Raw genomic sequence first — 24858 nt, 5'->3', positions numbered from 1 at the left:
ACTGTCCTAGACGAAACCCAGAACATCCAGGAGTACATCAGTAAGATGGCACCCAAAAAAGAGTTGCTGAGAGAATGCCTGAGGTAGCAGCAGACATGGAAGGAAGATCAAGCAGAGGAAGTGTCATGAGTAAGGACAGGAAGTGCAATGACAAGACAAGATCCTGCATGGGATGTACCACTGACAGATAGCTGAGGTGGTTGGCACTGGGAAATCCTACCAGTGGCAGGAAAGGGCTGGACTAAAAGACAGCACTGAAGCACCGATCATAGCAGCACAAGAAGGCCATGGGGTATAGGGCATTGTGCAGCATGAGCTCAGTAAAGCCAGGGGCACTAAGCAATAGATCCATAGAAGCAGGGGTCTACCACACTAGACAGGACCCGAGGTGCACACTGTGCAGAGAAGCCTCAGAGACAGTCCAACACATAGCGGCAGGGTGTAAGATGCAGGCAGGAACAGCATACACTGAATGGCACAATGAAGTAGTTGGCATTGTGTACAGAAACATCTTCACAGTCTATGGGCTATACCCTGCCAAGTCCAGATGGGAGATTCCACAGAAGGTTGTGGAGAATAACACAGCTAAGATCCTGTGAGACTTCCAGATCCAGACAGACAGGCAAGTACTGGCCAATCAACCAGGCATCGTAGGTAGCTCCTTGATTGGGGAATTGGCTTAGCAGGGATTAGGTTATAGGGTATAGCAAAAATAAACCGTACGGTGTAGGCTGAGCAGGGATTAACACCAGACAAACAATCAAGCAGAAAACAATACCTTAATCAAGGAACTACCAAGGAGAAAACCACACCCCCATCAACACTAGTAGGGCAACCTACTGTATATAAACAGGGAGCAAGCCCCACACTCACTCGCACTGATGATGTTAGTCAGGTAATGAAACATCTGCAAGCAAACAACCAAGCTCAGAGAGCACCAAGGACTCCACAGTTCAACCCTGAGCTACATATATCCTCTTCTGTTGGAGGAAATTAACTATCAAGTTTCAGATGGTTAGGTTCAAGGGTTTCACACAGATGGTTGTAAACACAAGGCAGGCACCCAAGTGCCCAGATCACAAACATGTGTCTGTAGGGGTGCTGTGATGGCTAGAACTTCAAGGATCAGTCATATATCCATTTTTTCAGCACTGCCGTAATTTTGTACAGTCACTGAATGAATGGATGTAAGCCAAGGACTACCTGTAAAATATATCAAGGCAGAACACAATCATAATACATTCATAAAAAATAATAAATTCATTTTTGACTCTATCTTTAGTGCAACAGTCTCTTTAAAAAATGCTGAAAGAGAGAATCTTATTTGCACATATTAAAAGAAATTGTATTAATGATTGTATTAATTCTATTAAAGCAAACTTATTAAATATTAAACACTAAATGTAACTTTTCTAGATCAGAACCTCTCATTTTTTTTAGGGCTGGTGGCACTTTTTACATTTTGAGATTAAGTCACTGGCACTCAAAATGTTTGCTTTGGCAAACATGGCCAGCAACCAAATACCCACTTACCAAAGGCAAACTGGTGAGCTTGTTCCCATCCAAAGCCCTCTGGCCTCCCAGGATGCTCTCAAACTCCATTTCTGCATTTTTTATGGGCAGATGGCATTCTTCCAAAATGATGCACCAGTTTGCAGCCCACTATCATTTATTTCAATAAATAATGCCTCAAGGTAATTACAAGACTCAGAAGCATTTTCAGAGAGATTTTCCTAAAAGCTAGGAAAGCTATCTGTTGATGTACTTCAATTTTAGATGTCTGAAAGAATAAAATTGAGTCAGGTACCTGCCATATGATAAGGGAAATGTCTGATCCTTGGCATATAGTATGTATACATCTTGTTGGAAAACTATGTTCTAGACTATGATGACATATTTCTTGTGACAATCTGATCATTTAAAATCTGTTGAATTTGCAAAATGGGAAAATCTTTTCAGAGCATGTTGATCTTTTCATTCAGCCATTTTGCTTTATCTGATGATGTACAGCAATGTCAGTCCTAGTTGGTACCTGAATGGGTGGCAACCAGGAAATGCCAGGGTGGTAGACTGGACTGGAAGATGAAATAACGTCCCAGAAAAGGCAGTGCCTAGTATAAGCTTGAGCTGGAGAGTTTTAAGCTGTTTAAATTGGAATACAATCTCACTCTACAGAAGATGAGGTGGTATTTTACTTTGGATAAGATAGAACTTTAATCAGTGGAATGATTGCATGATTACATAGATGCAATCTCTGGAAGAATACCATTTAATTTTTAAAAATTTGTCTTCCATTAAATTACAAAATACAACTCAGTCTAAAACCAAGCTGCAAATCATTGTGATTTTGCTGGTGTTCTCAGGTTATAAAAAAAAAATACCTCTCCTAGATCAGTGTCAAAATATTTCATTAACGGTCAAAAATGCAAATGACACCCAATTAAGCATTCTATTGTCACCCAAAATCCATAGTATATAGCTCTATCTTTTTTTTATTCAAACATCTAAAACTGAAGAATTTATTCAAGAAAGGAAATATTTATTTTTAGGATAAAACAGATGATTTACATTTTTAGAGCTCAATACAAGTTAAAAGTCAACATTTAGATATCACTGCTTGTTAGTGCATGTTGTTCAAGCTGTCCCATGAGAATAGCTAAAGAAACAGTATGGCTCCATCAGTGGTTTACTTTGTATTACATGCAGATTTCAAAATGTGATTTGTTGTACATAAGTCTACATTTTATGTCCCAGTACCAGGTTTCAGATTTTGTAAACTTCATATGGAGGTCAAGAGCGAAACAAAGCACTCATCATCCCTACTATAATCCTACATACATACATGCATGCATGCATGCATGCATGCATACATACATACATTCCAACAGCATTGTGAATGTGTCAAACAAACCAAGTAAGCAATAATCCAATAGTCCAAATAAAGTAGCAAGGATGGCACACAGGGCAATGCCAAAACCTGCTACTTTTGTGCCAAACAGTTGATAAGGAATTTGAACTTGTTCAAATTCCTACAGTGCATTTACCCTAGGTGGATAAACCATTTTTATAGTATTCTTATAGCAACTATGATAAATCTTAAATTAAACATCAGAAAAGCATCTTCTTCCCAAATATTGCACTGAACTTTATTAGCCATCATGAATAAGAAATTGAACATATTCTAATAATAGAATAATTTGCATTACATTGTCACTTACAGGAACTCCGTAAGTGGACAGTAACACTTTGTTAGAATATTGCCCCCAAAAACCCACAAACACCCCTATACCATCTTCTGCTACAATTTTAAGCATGGTTTCTCACAAGGAAATTCACCATAATAGATTTTAAGCACCAATACATGTCACATATTAATTTTATTTTTTTATTCAACTTTATAGGATGTGCTATATTACTTCAGGTTCTGTGGTAACAAAATGACAAAGAACAAGCTGCAAGTTGTTTGTGACTTAAGATACCCAAGGAATTAATTTTATGCTGGCATATAGTGTACTGTAATTAGAAATGGCTCTCTGCATTGTGATTAACCTAGTAACTATAGTAACCAAACCAGAAGAGAATGAGCAAAGTAAGACTAACTAAGCTAGCAAAAATCTTTTATTAATCTTTTTATTTCAATATATGCAGAAACATATTTTTGGACTAATATATAATATTATATATTAATTATTATTGCTGCTGTTGTTGTTATTTGAAGCATTTGAAGCAGAAGAAAACAGATTGTTCCTGCATATTAAGGTAACCATTTCAGGTTTTATATCAGAACATGTCAACCCACACGATCTAAAATGTTTTAAATATACTACATTTTAATTAAAGACACCACATGTTACTCTTTGTAGCTTTCAAAGAGTAAAACCGACTTTAGGCCAAGGGCCCCTCTCCTATTTGTCATACAGGGACATTTCCTGTTGCTGTATTTTCTACAGAAATATGTTAAAGGAAAGAACTGAAATATTTTAGAATGTGACAATTACATATGAGTGTGGTGGTTTTGAAGGGGGAGGAGACAAAGTTATAGCCAGCTACCTGAAAATAATCTTAATCTTTGCAAATCTAAATTATAGACTGTTGTTTTACTCTTCGGTTTAGATATAAATTCAACTTTAAACAAACTTGAAGGATTTATGAAATAGCCATGAACATCTGTTGATGGGTAGCAATAAAAGATGTCTGGAAACAATTTGCTGTCTTGTTTGGAAAATGAATCCTGAGAATTTTAGACAAATTAAATATAGGGATAAAAAAATTGAAAGTTGGTGTTGCAAGAAAAGGTTACAGAAATGTCATTTTTTTTCCACATTTGGGGACATAACCACAGAAATGTCTATTGATTCAATAAGAACATTTCTTTATTAAAGAGCCTTAAGACAAGTTTTGTGTCTTAAAATTTAGGCAAATTCAAGACATAATTAGCTTTTGTTTAATTAAAAACAATACACTATTATTCAAGGTTACCTTGATATACAAGGTAGACAAACATAAGATATCAACAAAGCCTTCTTGCACAAACAGAATATGTCACCATAGCAATACAGTATATATGATGTTGAGAGAGACTGACCATTAGTGGAATTAAGGGGTGGGAGTAGAAGAATGTGATTAATGATCTCCCACAAGTCAGCTCTATTAAGGGTCTACATTTACAATGTGGACCATAAATGAGCTCCTCCCAAATCCTGCATGATGGTTTCCTTAGCTGTCTTTAGCAGGATGAGAAGACTGTCCACTGTACTTTCCATGAGGGTTCAGGGTTGGCAACTCATCTGTACTGTAAATAGAAATGTATCAAGGAGCTATTCTGAGGAAAGGGGAAGCAAACCTTTAAAAGAAACTTATTGCTTGCATCTGCATCTTCTCAGATATGCTTGAAGAATGCTGAACAAAAATCCCATATATCATGCAATTCAGAAGTAAGATGAGCTGGGAGAGTCATACGCTGTTGGATCATATCCCAACATTTCACTTAATGCTGCTGATCTTGGAATTGTTAAGAAACAGTCTGAGCTACATGCTCAGATAAGCATTGCAATGAATCAAACGTGTTGAATGCCCCTTTAATTAATGTATCATGCCTGCTGAGTAGCTTAGAGAGAATAAAGGCCATATAGAAGGTGAAGTATCCATCTACATCCCAAAAGGTTGACCCTTTAAGAACTTCCACCTTACAAGCAAGGGAACATTGTTGAAAGAGTAGACTAAGGTCACATTTTACCTTTAGTCTTAATGGAACGGTTCATGAGAGTAAGGATCTAAAAGAACTTAGTTATGAGTCTTGCCTGGAGCAAATGTAAAAGTTTTATTCACAGTGAATCAATAGTAGGGTGAACTGTAATATGAGCAAATTCTAGCTAGTCTTTGCCCTTCCCTGAACAAAAACCTGTCTTGCCTTCAGAAATATATGAGATGACATACATGATAGCATGAGATGGTATTTTCTTTCTTTTAATAGCAAAAATAGTCTCCCTACTAACAACAGTTTAGGGCTTTCCGCAAGGCTGCATCTTCTTTGCATAACTCATTACAGGAAGAATAAAAAGCCAAAAAGAACAAATCTTTGCAAAGAACCCTAAGGAAAAAAAATGTCAAATCACAATTCTTTCCTGCAAAGTGGATTGTAAAATGGATTGGTTGTCACTGCTCTAGGTATCCCAAACAAAAAGCTGACCTTACTGCTTCATCTATCAATGTGCCTTTCTGCCTCATTTTTATTAGTTATAGATCAAGACATTTTATTTATGAATGGAAAAAAATGTTCAGTAGAAATAGAGCAACATGTACAAAATGTCTCTTTCTGATACTGTATAGTTCAGCTGTATCCCTGAGAGAGTTTGGTCAGTAAATGTCATGCCATGAAGATGGAATTGGCTAGCTGTTACTTTATTTTTGCCAATGAACACTGAAGAACTTTCAAAATACTGTAAGAAAATGTAGACACAAATGCTTGTACATTAATCAGAAACATACTGTATATATGAAGAAAAGGTACACAATCATTTTGTTATAAAGGTACTTATTGGGGGAGAGGGCCATCAGGAGAAATATTGTAGATATGCATATTAACTGTTCTTTTAAAAAGAATATTGTAAACTGGTTTGCAAACTCGATGAAACACAAGCTGGAATATGAGCAAGTAGGTGCAGTAAAACTAAAACTGCCAAGTTTGTCTTGGCTGAGAACTTCTCTTAATTTCTATTCTACTAGGTGATACTGTAACTAGTTAAGTAAGACAGACCTACATTTCCCAATTTAATTCATTTTTATACCTGGATATTTGGCTCTATTATTTTAAAATGGATTTTAAAATATTCATACTAAACCTTCTTGACATGCAAGGCTGCATGGTTGCTAAGCTACACCTTCTGTTCTTAAGATTTTCACAGTGTATTGTTAAATTCTGTGTTTTTAATTTTATTTTATTTTAGCTTTGGGCAAGAGAAATTAAATTTCCTTTCAAGGTAAGTTGAAGAGAAGAGGCTTCAGAGAGAGATATTTCCTAAGGATGCTAAAATTTCTAATCAGATATTAGAGTAAATCCTGAGCTGGAAAAAAAAAAAGTTGGGGAAGCATCCAAAGGAACATATGTGTTGTAATAATAAACAGATTCAATTAGCTTTACTTAGCTTGGGAGAAAGAGAGCCTGAGTAACTAAAAGACAAAAACTAACGATTTATAAGGTATGAGATAGAATAATATTATGTATCCGTTTAGGATACCTATAGTTCTTTTTTGATAGTATACTCTATGTGGTTGTAATTGTATAAAGAGGAAGAGCAGGCCCTACTCTTATATCCCTTACCGCTGAATTCTGCCCATTCACGCACTGGTAGGGATATCTATGTAGGGGAAGCTATTTGATGTGCCTAGATGTCTATGAGGTTTGGAAACCTGACTGTATGGATGCAGGCCCCTTTATGTTTCCACATGCATGAGATGACAATGTTGGAGACAGAAGATATGGCACCACTCCATATCATTTTAATAGCATGGAAGCACAACAAAGAAATAGATTGGTTCCTTCTGCGCCTGTCTCCTGTTATTGAGCACTTGCACACAATATAGTTCTTACCTTCCATGTCCAATTATTATTTCAGCAGATGAATCTATTTTCTGATTCTTTTTCATACAGGACTTGTACTTACACTTTCTGTAACATTCTACTATGATCATAGTTCCTTTCATTCTTTTCTTCTGTGCCCATTTTTCCTGAGATCTAGTCTTGACACTACTAAATAATAGACTGTCCCACATTTAGGACTTCTCAATATCTTGTAAAATTCACTAATTTTGTCAAACTTCCACCATTAACTATCAAATCAGTCATCCTTTTCAATTTATATTCATTCTTATGCCCATGTATGCATACAAATACTTAAACCCACACCTTCACTTTATTCATCACTCTATAATATTAGACCACCTTTATAACCGCCCAGAGTCCCTCTTTTGAGGGAGATGGGCAGTGACAAAATTTGAAATATAAATAAATAAAAATTCAGATCCATTACATCCTTCCCTTTTCACTTAGTTTCACGGTCACAGAACATACCTATTTTCTTTCTTTAATTTCATGCAGTAATTCATACTCTTTATCATTTATTCTTCTTACATTCCAAGTTGCAAGTTTTCATGTACCATAGACATCACCAGATGGGCCCGCAGATATCGATCTTTCCTTGCCATCATAGATTTGGTCAATTGATTCTTTCACACAAAGCTTTTTAATAAAATACAGCAGGTATAGATTGGTTTACTAGTCTTAATCATACCAGTGCCACTTGCAGCATTCCCTTCTAACCATACCAAGAGTACCAATAAATTTTGGCATATTTGGGCCAGCATTCCACAACTACAACCAAAACTCAGCTTTATGCTAAGCATGCTGACTATTCTACGCAAGATAGAATCTCAAGTCCATAGACTATTTAGCAGGCCACCAACTGCATCCCACCAATTAGGAGTATTGACAATCACTCAGGATGCATTTGTAGTCTTACGAATATGAAAAGTAGCCTTAACACAGTACATGACCTTAGAGCTTTCAATCTGGATCAAGTGAAAGGCAATATACTTTAAAATTGCATGGAATGAATTTCTAAATTTCATATACACTCTCAAAGGGTTGCTACCACATTATTGCCTTCTCCTTCAGCTAGACAAAGGCAACTACAGTTAGGTGAGTGAAGCAACATGAGGTTATACATTTTGCTTATTAGTCATAAAATTGCACAGTATTTCATTCATATTCTCAAGTTAGAAACAGGATGAGGTGACAAGGAGAAATCAGGAAATAAGACAGCTGGATTGAAGTAACACTGAAGTCATTATTTGTCTGTTATTTCTGTTGTAATACTGATCTTGTAATATAATTAGAAAACATACTGCAGCTCCCCTTTTTAAATATGGTTATTATGACATATTTTTATTATGACATTATGACAGTTTGCCTTATCCATAGAGTCAGAATCCTTGATGACACCAGAGGTTCTTCTTATCTAATGCCCTAGGGATAGACATAGTTATTATCCCACAGACTAGCCAACGTAGTTTAGGTCATAAGTATCCAACTGTGCTTGGAACAAGCAGCTTAGAGTATTTTTGCACTGAACCTATGCTACATAACACAGCAAAAACAAATTAGCTCATGTGTAACAAAGCCTTAGTTTGGGATAAACTGACCCCAGTGATGAGAAGCCAAAATAAATGGAATTCAGCTTTTGTTTCCCCAACATGTTTTTCTCATATAATTCCATTTATATAAAGGCATAGCTGATGAAAACCAGACTGTGCCTTTATAATTCCACCAAAGGTTGCTGGCTAAACCTAGAATATCATGGATGGACCATTGTCCTTAAGTGGCAATGCAACAGTTAGTATATACACACACACAATACACACACACAAAGAGGCTTTTACTTATCCACTGCTTTCTATAAAAGTGAGAGTCAGGGTGGTGTAGCAGTTAAGGGAGACCCAAATTCAACTGCACTTTCATCACCAGAGCTCATTGGGTAACTCTCCCTCAGCCCAACCTACTGCACAGGGCAGTTGTGAGAAAAATATTGGAGAAGAGAGCACTATGTAAACTACCTTGAGTTCCTGGAGGAAATTCAGGAGATAAATCTAATAAATAACAAATTAAATTGAGCATAAGTGCTAAAAGGGAAAAGGCCTGTCTATTACCATCCATGCAGGAGACCCAGATAAACCGTCTCTAGCCATCTTCTCTGCAATGAATGTGTGTTAAAACCCAAGAGATTATTCAGTGAGGAAACAGACAATTAGTTGAGCATATACTGATTGCATCTGGAATTATTGGTGAGTTTCTTCCTGTGTTTTCCTGTCTGTCTGTGTCTTTCATTCATTCATTCATCTATAGATTTGGCATTATTGGTTTTATAAGGAACTTTCCAATTATACCCTTCTCTATATCCTAGACTTCATAGCTACATACGTATCTACCTATTGTGTTCTAGGATTAGCACAGTTAGGTTTTCTTAAATTCTGTAACTATTTCTCTATTTTCCTAGAGCTGGGATGGAGGATGAATCTCTGTTCTCAGGGAACTCACCAACCACAGAAAGCAACAGAATGCATTTCAGTAACAATTGCATGTGTTTGTTGATTCAAACTTCCAATTGTTATTCTGATAGGTCCACCCTTAAAATGGAATATATGGTATATGAAACCAAATGGCAACAGTTCCATACAGCTGTTCAAAACCCTTTTTATCTGCTCACATATAAAGAAACCTGCTTTCATTAAATGTCTCCATTCCAGCAGAAGCACTACTGCAGCCCGGCATAAACATAACAATAAGAACTAGGGCCTTTCATTTGAAGTAAAAATGGCTTTCAAATATTATTTATTTATTTTACATAACTTATCTGCCATCCCAGTTATAGACACTGGGCAATCTACACCCACGGTACCAGATGATAAAAACGTAAGAATAAAAATGTAACAACTAAAAACAGTGCTGAGCAAGAAGCAGCTGGTCTGGGCCAATGTGCTAGTCCCCCAATGCTCTACTGAAAGCCTTCCTAGCTTCAGGGGAAAGCTGTTCCATAGAGCCAATGTACAGAAGGTCTGCTTCCAGAACCTGGACCCACTCCTTTCCTAAAGGCACTTAATCCATGGCAAATTCTCCTGGCTTGCATTCACAGGATGGGCAAATGCCACATGGAGGGGAGCATCCTGCAGGACATGAGCCATTAAGGCCTTTTTAGGTAATGACAAATACTCTGAACTGTTCCTTGGAAATCTATTGGCAATCAATGCAGTGTTCGCAACACAGGTGTGATCCTGCTATACCTACTGTTGCCCAACAGCAGCCTTTTCTACCAACACAGTTTCAGAATAGTCTTCAAAGGAATCCCCAAGTAGAGTGTATTATTGGCAAACTTCATATGGTAGCTGAGCCTGTTTTCAGCACTGAAGTAAAAGCAAAGCCTGTTTTTACCCTGGGAATCGAAGATGCAAGGTCCTCTGAAGTTGTATTAAAATGAAAAGGTTCATCAATATTTTCTGATCAATTTCAAGCCATAGAAATAAATCTATGAAAACTTCCTGATACCAACAGAGGCTTAGAGTGCATTTATGTCACACATTCACTGTTTCTATACATTTATATTTTGTCCGAAGTAGGATCATACCTCTTTTCTTTTAAAAACTGTTCCAGTTAACCCCACAGTATGATCTGGGAAAGCATTAAAGGTCTTCTTTAAATGCAACAAAAAATAAATAATAAATGAAAAAAATAGCAAGAAGGAAGCAGTAGAAACAATGATACTCTATGTGGGTCCAGAACCAATAGTGTCCACATGGGGTAAGGGGGTCAAAACAGGCAAGATGGTGGTCACAGCATCACAATTGAAGCTCCACCACTTTTTCCATTTGTCAACATCACTCACATGTAGAAAATGACAGGTCTTTCTTATAATGCCAACAACCACCATCTTACGTGGATGCCTTTGGCCAGAACCTATAGCAATGACAAATAATTGTGATGCAATTTTCACTGAATCAGACCTGAAATGAGTTTAAAGTAAAATTATCCCCATATAATTTATTAATATTTATTTATTATCTTTAAAGCAAAAAAAGGAACATGACAAATTGATTTTTTTAAAAACCACAAAAGTCCAGAATACAATATGAATTTTGTAGGTAAAGGTATACTACCCTCTACTGGCTGGAATGTATATAATATTAATTGTTTTATTCTAACAACCAACATCTAACTATCAAAAGAGAGAAATGTATCAAAAGAAAAGTTAATTTCTAATAATTTTCTAGGTTTATTTAATAATCACCTGCAAGTCAAACATAGGGAGAACAGACCATGACTTGCTATCTTTACCCCCAAAATCCAGGCATAAGCATTGTAATATGCTTTATTACATAAATTTACCAATACCAATTGATTGTTCTAGATTTCCATTTTCATTGGCTTAATTTCAAATAAATTAAATCTGTATTAAACTGTTGCAAAAAAAAGCAGTGTGTGTTTGTGTGTGTGTTAGGTATGGATCATCATATATGGCTGCCCATCAACCAAAAATGCTACAGAATCAATAGCATGGAAAGAAAAAGTGATGGAATTTAGTGCTTCTTTCTGCTGTTAAAAATGGCCATCAGTAGAAATGACAATAGGAGTGAAAAGTGGAGAGCTGGGATTTTTACTCTTCCCTTTGCTGTTATTTACAATTGGTGTTATTAGCAACAGCAGTGATAGGAAATCATTGTCTTGCATTTGAATATGTTGAGGCCCTAGAAAATGCCCCTATTTAGTAGTTTTTTCTTTGTATTTATAAAAACAGCAAGAGGTAAACTTTAGGAAGGAATTTTTTTTAACAGTATTAAGGAACAGTGTTCTTATGTTCAATCTCAATTTTATGTCTCATCAAAAACTGAAACATAAAATGTTCTTGAATCTAGCAGAATTGGAATCTAGCATAACTGGAATGTAACAGGATATAAGCTCTTCAGTAAAGACTAAAAAGGGACCATATAATAAATTAATACTGGAACTACTTTATTCCATTTGGCTTTTTTCTCTGATGAGCCTTGCTAGGTGGCAGGATCTAGCCAAGTTTGATCTTGAAAGGCTAAACAGGATTGGATCAGGTAAACAGTACCTGGCTCAACAGTAGCATCTATGAGAGGGATCTAGGTGTCCTGGTGGACCACTGCTTAAGAATGAGTCAGCAGTGTGCTGCAGCTGCCAAAAAAGCCAACACAGTCCTGGGCTGCATCAATAGACAGATAGTATCAAGATCACGGAAAATGATAGTACCGCTCTATACCGCACTGGTGAGGCCACAGTTGGAATACTGCATCCAGTTCTGGTCACTACAAGACAAAAAAGATGCTGAGGCCCTAGAAAGAGTGCAGAGAAGAGCAACAAAGATGATAACAGGTCTGGAAGTTAAATCCTATGAAGAAAGGTTAAAGGAGCTAGGTATGTTTAGTTTAATGAAGAAAAGACTGAGGGGGGACATGATAGCAGTCTTCCAATACTTGAAGGGCTACCACAGGGAAGAGGTTGTCGATTTATTCTCCATAGCACCTGAGGGTAGAACAAGAAGCAATGGGTGGAAGCTCATCAGAGGGAGATCCAACCTGGAAATAAGGAGGAATTTCCTGATAGTGAGAACTATTAAACAGTGGAACAGCTTGCCTCAAAGAGTTGTGGGTGCTCCATCACTGGAGGTTTTCAAGAAAAGATTGGACAACCACTTGTCCAAGATGGTATGAGGATTCCTGCCTTGGGCAAGGGGTTTGACTAAAAGACCTCCAAGGTCCCTTGCCACCCTATGATTCTATGATTCTATGATTCCATGATTCTACGATTCTATGAAACAGAACATAGTAGGTCTATAGGCTAGGCTGTGAAATAAACAAAAAAACAAAACACTCCTGGAAAAAGGCAATAAGCTGAATTAATGTCAAGAAAACTATATGAATATATTCATAAAAGTCAAAAAAGGTATTATAAAAGTTGGGGCTTCCAGTGGGGAATATGGCCGACTGAACAGCTGTGTCTGCGAGGTCTGCGGACAGAACTGACAATGCGGTGCTTTTTTGGGCTCGGGCAAGTTTTTACCTGAAGCCCAGAGCTTTTTCATGAATAAAGAAAATGCTTGGAATCATCCTATTTGCTCTCCAAAATACTGTCTTGTAGCCAGAGAATTGCAAACACTGTTCATGATGAACTGGTAAGAGACAATGGGAGGCGGGGACATCACCAGTTCCAACCTGCACTGTAGCCTTAAAGGGACATTAGGTCAAGCCACCCCATTTTTAAATCACCCAATTTATTTATTTTTTTAAGTTTTTGTACCCTAAGAGCGTCTTTCTACAGTAAGAAGTGAACTCTCTTGATGCTTATTGTTATTTCTGGATTAAATTTTTAAAATCTTTTTAAATTTTGGCTTGTTTTCCCATTAAAGATTAAGGAGAACTGAGAATAAATAATTGCCTCCCTGTTATTATTTTTGTACTGAATTTGAAGGATTTAATATTATCCTACACATTGAATTTGCTGTTTTGAATCTCTAGCCTTCTGTTCATTTTACCTGAGAGCTGCTTCTTAGTGAAAAGTTTCTAAATGAAATGGAGACAAGAGAAAGTGTGCTAACTCATTAACTCCTATCTGTGGGAGTCAAGTATCTAGGCAGCACCATAATCTACTGCCTGAAACATGGAGGATTTAAGGAGGCTTTTTCAGAGTCCCATTGTGAGCTTAAGCAGACTTTCAAAGAGATCTTTTCAGATTGCTGTCAGGCTATTCTGCAGAATATTCGGGACATGGGGAAGATATTACTGCTAAAGTGTGTCATCTAGCTGAAGATGTTATGGAAGAAGATGAAGATTTTGGCAAGAATGGAGATGTTTCTACTGACAGCGAGACTGAAGTAATGCCAGGCAAAGATTACATTTTGGTGATGAAGGGGTTAAAGCAACAGTCTGAGCTGCAAATTACAAAGGGAGTTGTTTTTCTGAGGGAATGTTATAGGAGAGAAGAGAATTTGTTTTGTGGGAGTTTTTTTGCTGAGAAGTCTGAGTTTTTAAGGGGGGCAGTTGGGCTGTTTGATTTTTGTAAGAAAAATGCCTTGTGTGCAATAGGAGATATGTAAATGTCTTGATATATTTTGAAGTGGGTTAAAAATTTAAGAATGTGTAATTGAATTGATAATGAGGCTGTTATGATTTCATTTCTCTTTAATGATTTGGATTAAGATTTACTGGACTTCTTAAAGGTTTGTTTGATTTGTAAGATTTATAAGGTATCTATAAGGTATAATAATAATTGCTTAGTTTTTAGGTTTAATAGGGTTAAGATTATTGTAGTATTATTAATTATAAAAGTAAACAATTTATATGTTTTTATAATTTGGTTTTTATTATAGTGGACAGAAATATATAGAATAGTGGTAGGAAGGAAATAATTAAATACATGTTGTTTGGGGGAGGGAAGTTGATTTAGAAATTTATATATATATTTTCCTTTTTTTATATAAGGGGAAGGAGCAATTGCATTAGTGATTTGTATATGTGCTAATGGAAGGATTTATAGAAATAATGTGATCTTGGTTTGATATAGAGTAAGGGATTGATTATGGAAATTGCTGTATATTTTTGTTGTTGAAAGTCAGAAGTCACTTCTTTATGTAATCTTCAAAATTCTTTTTTCCTGTGTTTCACACATTTTTTAGTTTTTTTTCTTTTTGTAGTTTTTTTCTTTTTTGTAGTTTTTATCTTTGTTTCAAACTTAATAAAATTCTTTTTTTTAAAAATAAATGTATTATAAAAGTCAAACCTGTCTTTTGAACAGTTACTTTTATTGTATACATTCCAGTGGGCAACTATGAAGCCAAGAATTCTATCTGAGCCAGAAATGTAGTCAGCAGTCATATCTCCAGGGCCAGATAGATACTGAAGAAGCTAGTATCTGATGGTCTAGCCAGATGTTTGAGATATCCAGTTAAAGTGAGGAAGGAAACTGGAGAATGGTAAATGATGTCCCTAACTTTTATAATCTAAGGATTATAGAACAATTGGTCTAACACAGATCCCTGGGAATATTTAAAAGAATTATCTTTTCCAATCTTGAAAATAAGGTAGTGTCCACTAGCACTCGGCAGGATCTTGTCATTTTCCATATTTTGATTTCATTAGCAAAATGTGGACAAGCTGTGGACACTTTTAACAGGATTTGTTTCCGATGTTACTAGATTAGATTTGGTTGTTTTGTTTTAGTAGGTTGTGATTCTCTATAATAAGAGGGTTGTTTTAGTATATGTGCTTTTGTTTATAGTAAAGCACCTTGAATTTTAGAAATGGTTGGTTTATATTGATTATTATTGATTGACCAATTAACATGCTGTGTAAAGCATCTGTAACAGGTGCTTCACAACCATGCAATCAAAAGTGAAGCATCCCTATTAAAAGCATTAAAAACTTTGTACCTCTAGAAGTCTTGCACAGCTGTGGCCGAGTTTACACAATAACTTTTCTTTATGTGCTTGGCAGGTTTTAACTTCCTATATTGTATGAACTCCCCTGTAACCACATTTGATAATTTTGTGCAAGGTGTAAGTGCAATAATATAAGACCTGAAACTGGTAAAATGGGAACCAACACTGCTGAAACCAGATAAAACTATTGAAAAGGTGAGTTCCATTCTCAGGACTGGGGAAAGAAAAATAGCCAAAAGTCAATTGACCAAAAAGCATGAGAAGAAAAGGTTTGAGATTAACCCTGAGACTAACAGAGAGCTTGACTTCCATGCACTAAAGCAAGCAAAACTTAAACTGTATATGTCTACAATATTTGCCTGCTTTAGTGCATGGAAGTTAGTGAAGCAGCTTATCTAGCAATAACATGTCCTTACAGTTTCTGCTATAATCTAGGGTGCAGGGGTAAGTTTCTGGAAAAGCACAGATTTATGGGCCTGCCTGAAATTTATAATTTCCATATAATATTGCATTGAAGTATGCAATTCCTCTTCAGAAATCTGCAAAATAAAACTAATTTTAATTTTTAAAAAACTGATACTATTTAAAAAAATAATTATGGAAGTGACAGCTATGTAAGAGTGCTAACGTTGTCTTCCAAAAATGCTACACATTCACAGCAAACCAAATAGATGGAGCCTATTACCCTGCTAGAGATCCATGGATGGAAAGCATTACACTTGCTCAGAAAAAGGTACGTCCCCTAGCTGCTTTTAACAATCCATTTTCTTTTTCTAAGAGCATGTAATGCATAGTCTTATTTAACTAGTATATTATTAACATATGGCTGGGTTCACACTTCACAGTAAGCCAAAATAGTTTTTGTGTTTGACATAGCATGCTGTGTCCTATCACTGTGGTGTGTAAACTATGGTCTATGGCTTTACATCTGGTATGAATCCAACAATTTGTGATCTATTCAGAAATTCATGGTTAATAACCCATGATTTAACATGTTAACAGAACATTAGCTTTCTATATTCAAGTTCATGCTGTATACTGTGTAAATTCTTCCTCTTTCATCTGAATATTGCATCACTTTTGAGAATTTCTTTTTAACTCAATGGGAAACTTTGCTTTCAGAAAAGATTTTCAGAATGGAAAGAAGCCAGAGGTTGAAGCGTATGTTCTGTGCACTAGGACGAATATTTTCAGGGGTAGTTCCCAGCCAAGTGGCAAGTTGTATTTGAGCAACATACAAGAAAAGATTAAATATGGTAAACTATTGTAGATATGTAAAAAGAAGTATTTGTCTGACAATATTTAAATTCAATCATAGTAGGAGACAAACATGTAAGCACTTCATTCATATGTTTTCAATATTCTTTTGATTTTAAAGAAGACTCCAAAGAGCAGGATTTGCAGCACAGCAAACTTGTGTGCTTAATACCTAAACAATGAATCTGACACCTCAGTGCACCTTGAATTTCACTTGAAAGCCCAAATTTGGCAGATCAACATTAGCATACTTGCAGAGAGTTCACCAAATACAAAAGAATATTTTACTACACTGTAGTATTCAAAGCGCCCTTCTGTTACTGATTTCCAAACTGCCACAAATAATGTGGCTTTCATCCTCTAAAAAATGAAATTGAGAATTCATTTGCATTCTTTCATGCATTGTTTTAATTACATTTAGACAAATTAAAATGTTCACTCAACTCAGACAAGGAAGTCTTATATATTTATATCAGGATATAAGAGTCCACATGGTTTTATTGCTCTCATAATTCTGAACTATTTTCAAATTTTGGTTAGTAAGCTTCTCTTTGTGCTTTTATGATACTTTATATTTAAAACCAGCTTTGTAATGTCTAGCAGTTTTGGTAAACAAGCTCTTTCTTATTCAAATTTTGCCTAATTAATTAATTATACAAGAGCACACAACATTTTAAAGTGCTGCATTTTATCGGTGTTGTCAACAGGCCACAGAGTAAAGCAGCGAAGTGCATCTATACTTCTCTAAAACAAGACAGCACAAATGTAATAGATGTATTTTTCAGAATCAAAACTTTTTTGTTCCAACTGGAAATTCAGGTGGGGCAGAAACATACTGTAAGGATTCCCTACCCTAATAGACTCAGACTCACAAGCAGGAACTTAATGATATCTGATTTATTAAAGAATAGTATGCAAATACAGAGAAAGCTGAGAATGAGCAAAAGCACACCAAATACAAACTAAAAAACCCTCGGCACAAACGTAATCCCTTCCCTTGCCATGCTGTTGCAAACTCCCCCCGCCCCCCAGGTGCTGGTAACCGTTTCTGCTGATGTCCTGGGAAAGGAACCTTGAACACACGAGATAACCCAAACACATTCCAATCCAGCTGCTAACATATAACAATCCCACAAGACAGAATCCTCCTCCCCTCCCAAACGAAACACGCATCGCAAAATGACATGCGAAACGTTACGATGCAGCGGTAACATTGGAACGATGAACATGACACATACACAGTGAAGTAAGACCTTTTCAATCTTGGCATGCTAGCCAGGTCTCAAAAGCTTTCTGACAAACAAACCATTTTAAATTGCTCTAAGGAGATTTGATTTGATAAGTTAAACACAAAGGATCCAAGCTTTATTACATGTTATATTTCTTATACTCCAGCCATGAAATTAACAAACTATTCTATTAACAGCTGAAAAGCTCTTATACCACTTTCAGCCAGTAATGTTCAAAAAGAGACCCCAATTATTAAGTTTATTTTCATCACAAAAGATTTAAATATCAAACTTTTAACAGGCATTACAACTTGTTTCTTTTAGCCATAAGACAACAGAAATATCCACAAGAGATTTTGCTGAATTATAAACCAATGCCTACAAGTCTCCAAAGGATGAACAAATGTAAATGAATAATACTCCAAAAATGTAGTCTAGGATGTTATTGGAAAAAGTATTAAATTAGTGTATTACACCAAGGAAAGAAAACCCTCTGGATAACACTCAATGGGCCAAAGGTACTAATTGCGTAGGATATGCTCTAAATAGTTCTCTTGCTCTTGGCTGTGTATCTAACAAGTTAGCATGGTTTGTGCTACCCAAGAAGATTCCCACCTGCTGTAGTTAGAGAAATCCCAAGATCAAGATTACAGTCACAATTAAAAGACAAGCAGAAAAGTAGTTATTATTGATATTATCTTACCCATCGACCTGCAAAGGAAGAACCAATACCTCGCAATGGGAGCTGCTCTGGCCCCAGTGCATCCACTATAGCAGGATTTTTCAACCATGGTTCCATGGAACCCTAGGGTTCCATGAGAAGTCACTAGGGAATCCCTGGGAGATCCCGATTTATATAAAAAATTATTTAATATTTGGGCAACTTCACATTAAAGAGGTACATTTCATTCTTTATTTTTAGTTTAAGAACACTGTTAATGCATATATACAAGCCTACCCATGAAACTAATATAATTATTTTGTAACTTCTGGCCTATATTTGAGCCTGAATGTGCAGGGGTTGCCTGAGGCCTGAAAAATATTTCAAGGGTTCCTCCAGGGTCAAAAGTTTGAGAAAGGCTGCATTACAGAGTCCTTGTAGGAGTAAAATTTTACAGATGAATCATACTAAGCATGTATGACCTAAAACTTTATTTTTTGCTTAAAATAACTATGGGCAAGACATAATGTCTCATCTAAGACATGCAGACTCTTTGATGGTCATTCATTGTTACTGCTGGAGACAGTGTCGGATTTAGGCATAAGCTAAACAAGCTACAGCTTAGAGCCTCACAAAATCTCAGATTTTTTTTTGGCTTTTAGAATTTTATGTGGCTTTTTATGTGTACTATAATCTATGAGAGATATTATAATCCATGAGAGAGTTCAAGGCAGCCAAACGATAAATATGTATCCAGTAAATGCATTCATTTGAAAATAATTTGTATTTTTCACTTTTAAATACTTTGCTATTAAATAATTAAAAGGCATATATGTTTTCAATTTTTTTGTGGCAATCCAAGGTCCTGTTTTGGCACACACCTTTGTGAGACCTTCTGATATAACTTTTTAACAAAGGGCCTCCAAGTCTAAATCCGGCACTGGCTGGAGATGTTAAATGCTTGCTCCTAATCGCTCTGGAAGCAGCCATTTCCCGCTCCCAGTGATAGGATTTAAGTTGACTTCCAGCTGAACTTTTAATCCTAAAGGACACAATCAAGATCATTCACTGACTTTTGTCTGGCAATATCTTCTGGTGAATTCCCTCGTACACATTTAGATAGTTTTTTTAAAAAATAAAATTTAAAATAATTAAAAAGAAAGCAATGATCTAATCTGTTAATTTTTAGATTGATTCATAACAAGAGGGAAGTAGTGTGAGGGCCAAAGCTAGCAAATCATCAGCACTGTACCTGACAGGACCATTATCAAACATGGTACAAGTGCCTCTACAAGTGCCAAACATGGTACAAGTGCCTTTACAAGTCTATTACCATGTAAAATTCAGAAAGAAATGTAGTATTTAAACCCTGCTACTATTATAAACAGAGGACTTGCTTACTTCTTTCTGCTGTAGCTGATCTTCATTATTAGGGCTTATTGTATCTGCAATAAAAGAAACTTATCTCTCTGATCCGTGTTCTTGGTTTTTCACTGTGAGCTCCTGAGTATGGTTTAACTTTCTAGAGGAAGTTTTAATAGTTAGCCCTGGGTGAAGCTCCCACTGGTTTTGTGTGAGACTGCAACCCAGAAACCAGATCCAAGTCCCCATTCAACCACGGAACTCATTGTTGACTTTGGGTCACTTGCTTTGTCTCAGTGCAAAATGTTTTAACTGGTTACTGCATTAATCAATTTTCTGGATTCATACAATACTTTGAATAATACAATAATCAAACAGGCTGGATCTGCAAAACACATTTAACCAGAATAAATAACCTAGGTTAATTGGAACCAAGCTTAGCATATAGTAAAATGCATCTACTACTGCTTGATCCACACATAGCCACAGACTTGTTGATGTAAAGATAAAATGAGGACTATGCACAACCTTGAACTACTCAGAGAAAAGGCAGGATATAACTGTAATAATAAATAAAGCAGGAGACCACTTCAGAAGAGGCACTCTTCTTTATTGGGCACAGCAAATGGAATACTTCTTTTATGACAGTCATAAATATTACAGCATTATCCCTACAACCAAAAGAGAAAAAAATGTTTTCCTCACCATTTTTTAAATAAGTAAATACACTGATTTATTTATTAAATCAATTTATATAGTAATCAGGATTTTTAAAAAGTTGGGTTAAGATAAATGTACATAACCTGTACATGACATGAGATACATAACTGAAAACTGTAATACCTTTACTTCAAAGTACTGGCTGGTAATTCAGAGAGAAACAGCACCTAAGGGAAGGAATTGGCCCTTTTTTGGTGCACCTGTTCCCTGATCAAAATCTCTCTCCCTGCCCTGTTAAATCCTGTGAAGAAAAATCAGATATTTGTATTATACAGTCTTTCCATGTTGTCACTAACGGTAACTCAAATAAATTAGTGATTTCCTAAGCCACGCTAAAGTGGATAAAAGCAGGGCTGTGGGGGGTTGGGGGGGGGCAACCAGGGCATGTGCCCCAGGCACCACGCTGGTGGAGTGCCAAAATGAGCACTGGGGAGGCATCAAAATGGGAGCAGAATCCATGTTTGCCACAGGTGACACAGGCCCTAGTTGCGGCCCTGGATAAAAGTATATCAGAAAATCAGATCATAGTCAAAAGAACAAAAGAATAACCTTTTGGAGCAATCCCAGATCATTTTGTTCACACAATAGAAGATTTGTCTAACTTACAACAAGACATGACAGCAATAAAACTTCCTCATTCATGTTCCCCAGCAATTTGTATTCAGCATTACTTTTGATGTAGTTATTTTATATCTTACATGTCATAGGAAATCTGTTCCTTAAAAACTTTTTCAGTCACCTTTAGAAATTACTATTCAAGGAAAACCATAAATTAATTTAAGCAGAGTTATTTATTCAAGGGGGAAAAAAACACTGTTAATAAAGTATCAAGAAACATCATCCATTCAAGCCATCAGAGCAGGACAATTCTATGGTACTAATGACATATTGGTTAAACATATTTTACAAATGTACTCTGGCAACAAGTATTTGACAAGAAAAGGAAATAAATGAAGGAAAGAATTATAACTGAATAAATTGCAGTTGGCTTTTTTATCCCCTTCCTTTTTTTAATGTGTTTTTGTTGTTCTTTATGGAACAGTCCAGATTCCACAGCTTATGAGAACTGTTACATGAGAAAAAGAGTGATTTGATTGTTTTACTTAGCAGTAATTGTTGCATTTCAGAAATACATTGTGACTAAAGAAATTCTTTGGAAGCTGTGAAGTGTTGCTGTGTTTCCAAAGATGGGTTGTTTATTAGTAGGGGAAAAAGAAAACCAAGGGAAAAAACATTGTGAAAAAGAAACAGCTATGCAAGTCATTTGTATCAAAACCAGCTCTGTTAAGCATTTTTTAAAGTGAGAGATTTCCATTGTTACTAGTACATTACAAGAATTCAACCATCAAATCTAAGTTAAAAGAAAACCCAGTTATTATCTAACCCATTCATTCCCAGACTAGACAGAGCAACAGGTAGAATATGCTTCATCTATGTATTCAGGAAGATAAGCTATCTACTCTATCAAAAATAACCAATCCATTTGTTCTTGAACACTAACAAACCTAGCAGAATGGATTTCTGCAGGTTAGATTTTATTTCATGAGATGCATAGTAAGCAGTGAAAGATTAAATGCCAAAATTGGGATATCTTTTCCATACAAGATGAAAGGATGGCTCTTAATTTAAAAGTTGAAATGTAACACATAATCTTAAGAAAACGCATCTACTTTTCTATATTGGTTTTTCCGTTGCTAAAATATTATGTGGCATTAGTAAAATAATGTGTCTTTCAAGTTCATGCTATACATTTTTAAGAACATGAACCTCACAAATCAAAAGGCATAAGCTTCACATGGGAAGAAGGTGTGTCGTTATGTTTGAGTAAGCAGTAATTTGTTGAATAGCCCAACAATTGGGCTATTATATTTACAAGAAGGAAGGACTAATAGTACTAATTATTGGCACTATTAACCACCATGGGGCAGACAATACAATATAATGGGCAGACAATGTAATACAATTTACAGTATAATATGCATTGTGTGGACCAAGTGGAACATGCACAACAGGAAACAATAAAGGGCATACAGTATGTAGCAAGAGATTACAGTGTGTATCAACTTCCATCTGGCTTGCTTTGGCCAAAAGTTTCAAGAATTATTTTTAGAGTGTCACCAGCACAATCTTTGCTCTGAAATGGGCAAACAGAACATGGCACATGGGTTCATTCAAACAAATTGGTCCCATTACACAAGGAAATCAGTCATAAGCAATCTCTACATCTCAAACAGAAAACAAAGCTGGTGGATCTTTTCCTAGCATCAAGGTACAGCAATTAATAACACTGAATCTACTGAAAATGAGGGAGAGGATTTGACACTTATTTATACGTGTATATTTTATTTTATTTCTTACATCCTACTTTTCTTATAAGGAGCTGTATATATTGGCAAATGATCTCATTGTTTGTTCAGTAACTTCTAAAATAATTACCCAAATTCTTTTAACAGAGAGACAGACAGATAGATATAAAATTGTATCCATTCTCTTCATTAGAGCTTTTTTAATTAAATAAACACCAAAGAGCAGATGCTATTTTTTGGCCAGGATTTAAAAAATATGAAGCATGAAGTTTATTTAAAGGGAGACTTAAACTCAACACTGGTGCCAAAATTGTAACAATGCCTGGGAGAAAAGGAATGTCTTAGCTGGAGGTCAGCCAAAATGACAGCATGTGGGTGCCAGGAGTGCCTCCCTGGGGGGCATTCCACAAACAACACTTCCCAAAGAGAAAGGCCTCTCTCAGTTTACTTTTCTTGGCAAAGGCACCCGGAAGAGAAACTCCAAAGGTGTCCAAATCGTCCAAACAAGTTCTTAAGTAACTTCATCTGTACACCCAGCACAGATAAGCCAATCTGGTCTCTCCCCAACTCAACCCAAAGCTGCTTCAAACCTTCCGGGCCACTTGAAAGTAACCAGATGCAGGAAAGATGAGGCTGCACAGCTACTTTGCAGGTGCAGCTTCGGCATCTCCTCTTCCACTCTCAGGAGACTGAAATCCTGCCCTCCGTTTCAGGGGCTCTCCTAACGATCTCCGAATGCTCGGTAAGGCGCATCTCACGCGAGGCTCTGAATCTCCTACCAACCAGTTACCGTACGGGCGGGCTCGTTGAGACCACCCACCCGCCTCCCTCCTCTTCTCTGCCCGCTCCGATCCTAAAGAAAGGAGGAGGCTGGCGTTCCAAGCTCTCCCGGTACAGCTTGCAGGCGAACAAGAGCGGGAGGAGACCCTAGCCCGGTAACCGGGAATTTGCCAAGTCGACGCCAACTCGGCTCAAAGTTTCCATGGAAGCGAAGGGAACACGGCCCCAGCTTAACGTCACAGACTCAAGCCGGCCCGGAGCTGCCTAGCTTCTCTCCAGCTAACTCACCCATGCCGCTGGGCTTCGCTTTCTTCTCCGACGGCCGCGTCGAGAGATGCTGCCCCTCAAAGAAGGAGCAGGAAGAAGGACTCCCTTCGCCACTCTCCTCTAAAGCCGCCGCTTTCCCTATCCCGCTCCCCAGCCCGGGCGTCAGCAAAGCGGAGGCGGGTTCAGAAACCCCTCCTCCACGCCGCCCGTTCGCCTCATCCCACTCGACCCTGGGCCGAGCCCCAGCGCCGGCTGGGTCGTCGAGCGTCGCCTCTACCCCGCGAGCAGGAAGGCGCGTTCGGCTTGCCCCGACCGAGCGCCTCTGCTGCCACTTGGACCGAATCCTCGCTCCCCACCCAGGAGTGCCAAGTATACCTTCATACAGTCTGCTTAGTACTGCCCCTTTTATCGCACTGCGTTACGTGCGCCCCTTTCTTTGCCGGCCACAGCGAAGGGGCTGGAAGGGAAGGAAAAGCACGCGGCAGCCACGCGTCTGGGACCTTGCTCGCTGCTCGGGGCTCCGCAAAGAGAAAATACGGACTCTGTGCCTTACTTAGATTTGCTAACCCTCTCAGCCAGGGAGCAGAGCAATTGGGCATGGAAGAAACAGCCCCTCCCATCTTCTACTTGCTGACTTAAGTTCTTTCTTTGAATAGAGGAGCATTAGGACTTCATCCCTCACTTGGGTGGGGATGTGGGGGAGGATAGTTTCTGGGAACTGCAAATGGAGTGCTTCTATGTTACATATTCATGTCACATATGTACCTGGGGTT

The 24858-nt window shown here is 37.2% G+C and overlaps 1 protein-coding gene across 1 annotated transcript in view; it reads right to left on the bottom strand.

Annotated features, from left to right (window-relative positions):
* Window positions 1-24217, bottom strand: part of GPM6A (glycoprotein M6A) — a 173725-nt gene extending 149508 nt beyond the window's left edge. The window contains exon 1 of the mRNA XM_063310118.1: window positions 24107-24217. Coding sequence (XP_063166188.1) covers window positions 24107-24110 — 4 coding nt within the window. The 5' untranslated portion in view covers window positions 24111-24217. The remainder of the gene's footprint in view (window positions 1-24106) is intronic.
* Between the last annotated feature and the right edge of the window lie 641 nt (window positions 24218-24858).

This window comes from Candoia aspera, chromosome 8, assembly GCF_035149785.1.
Source record: "Candoia aspera isolate rCanAsp1 chromosome 8, rCanAsp1.hap2, whole genome shotgun sequence".
Lineage (NCBI taxonomy): Eukaryota > Metazoa > Chordata > Lepidosauria > Squamata > Boidae > Candoia > Candoia aspera.
Note: the sequence above shows the minus strand (reverse complement) of the source record. Positions and strands in the feature narration are given on the sequence as shown.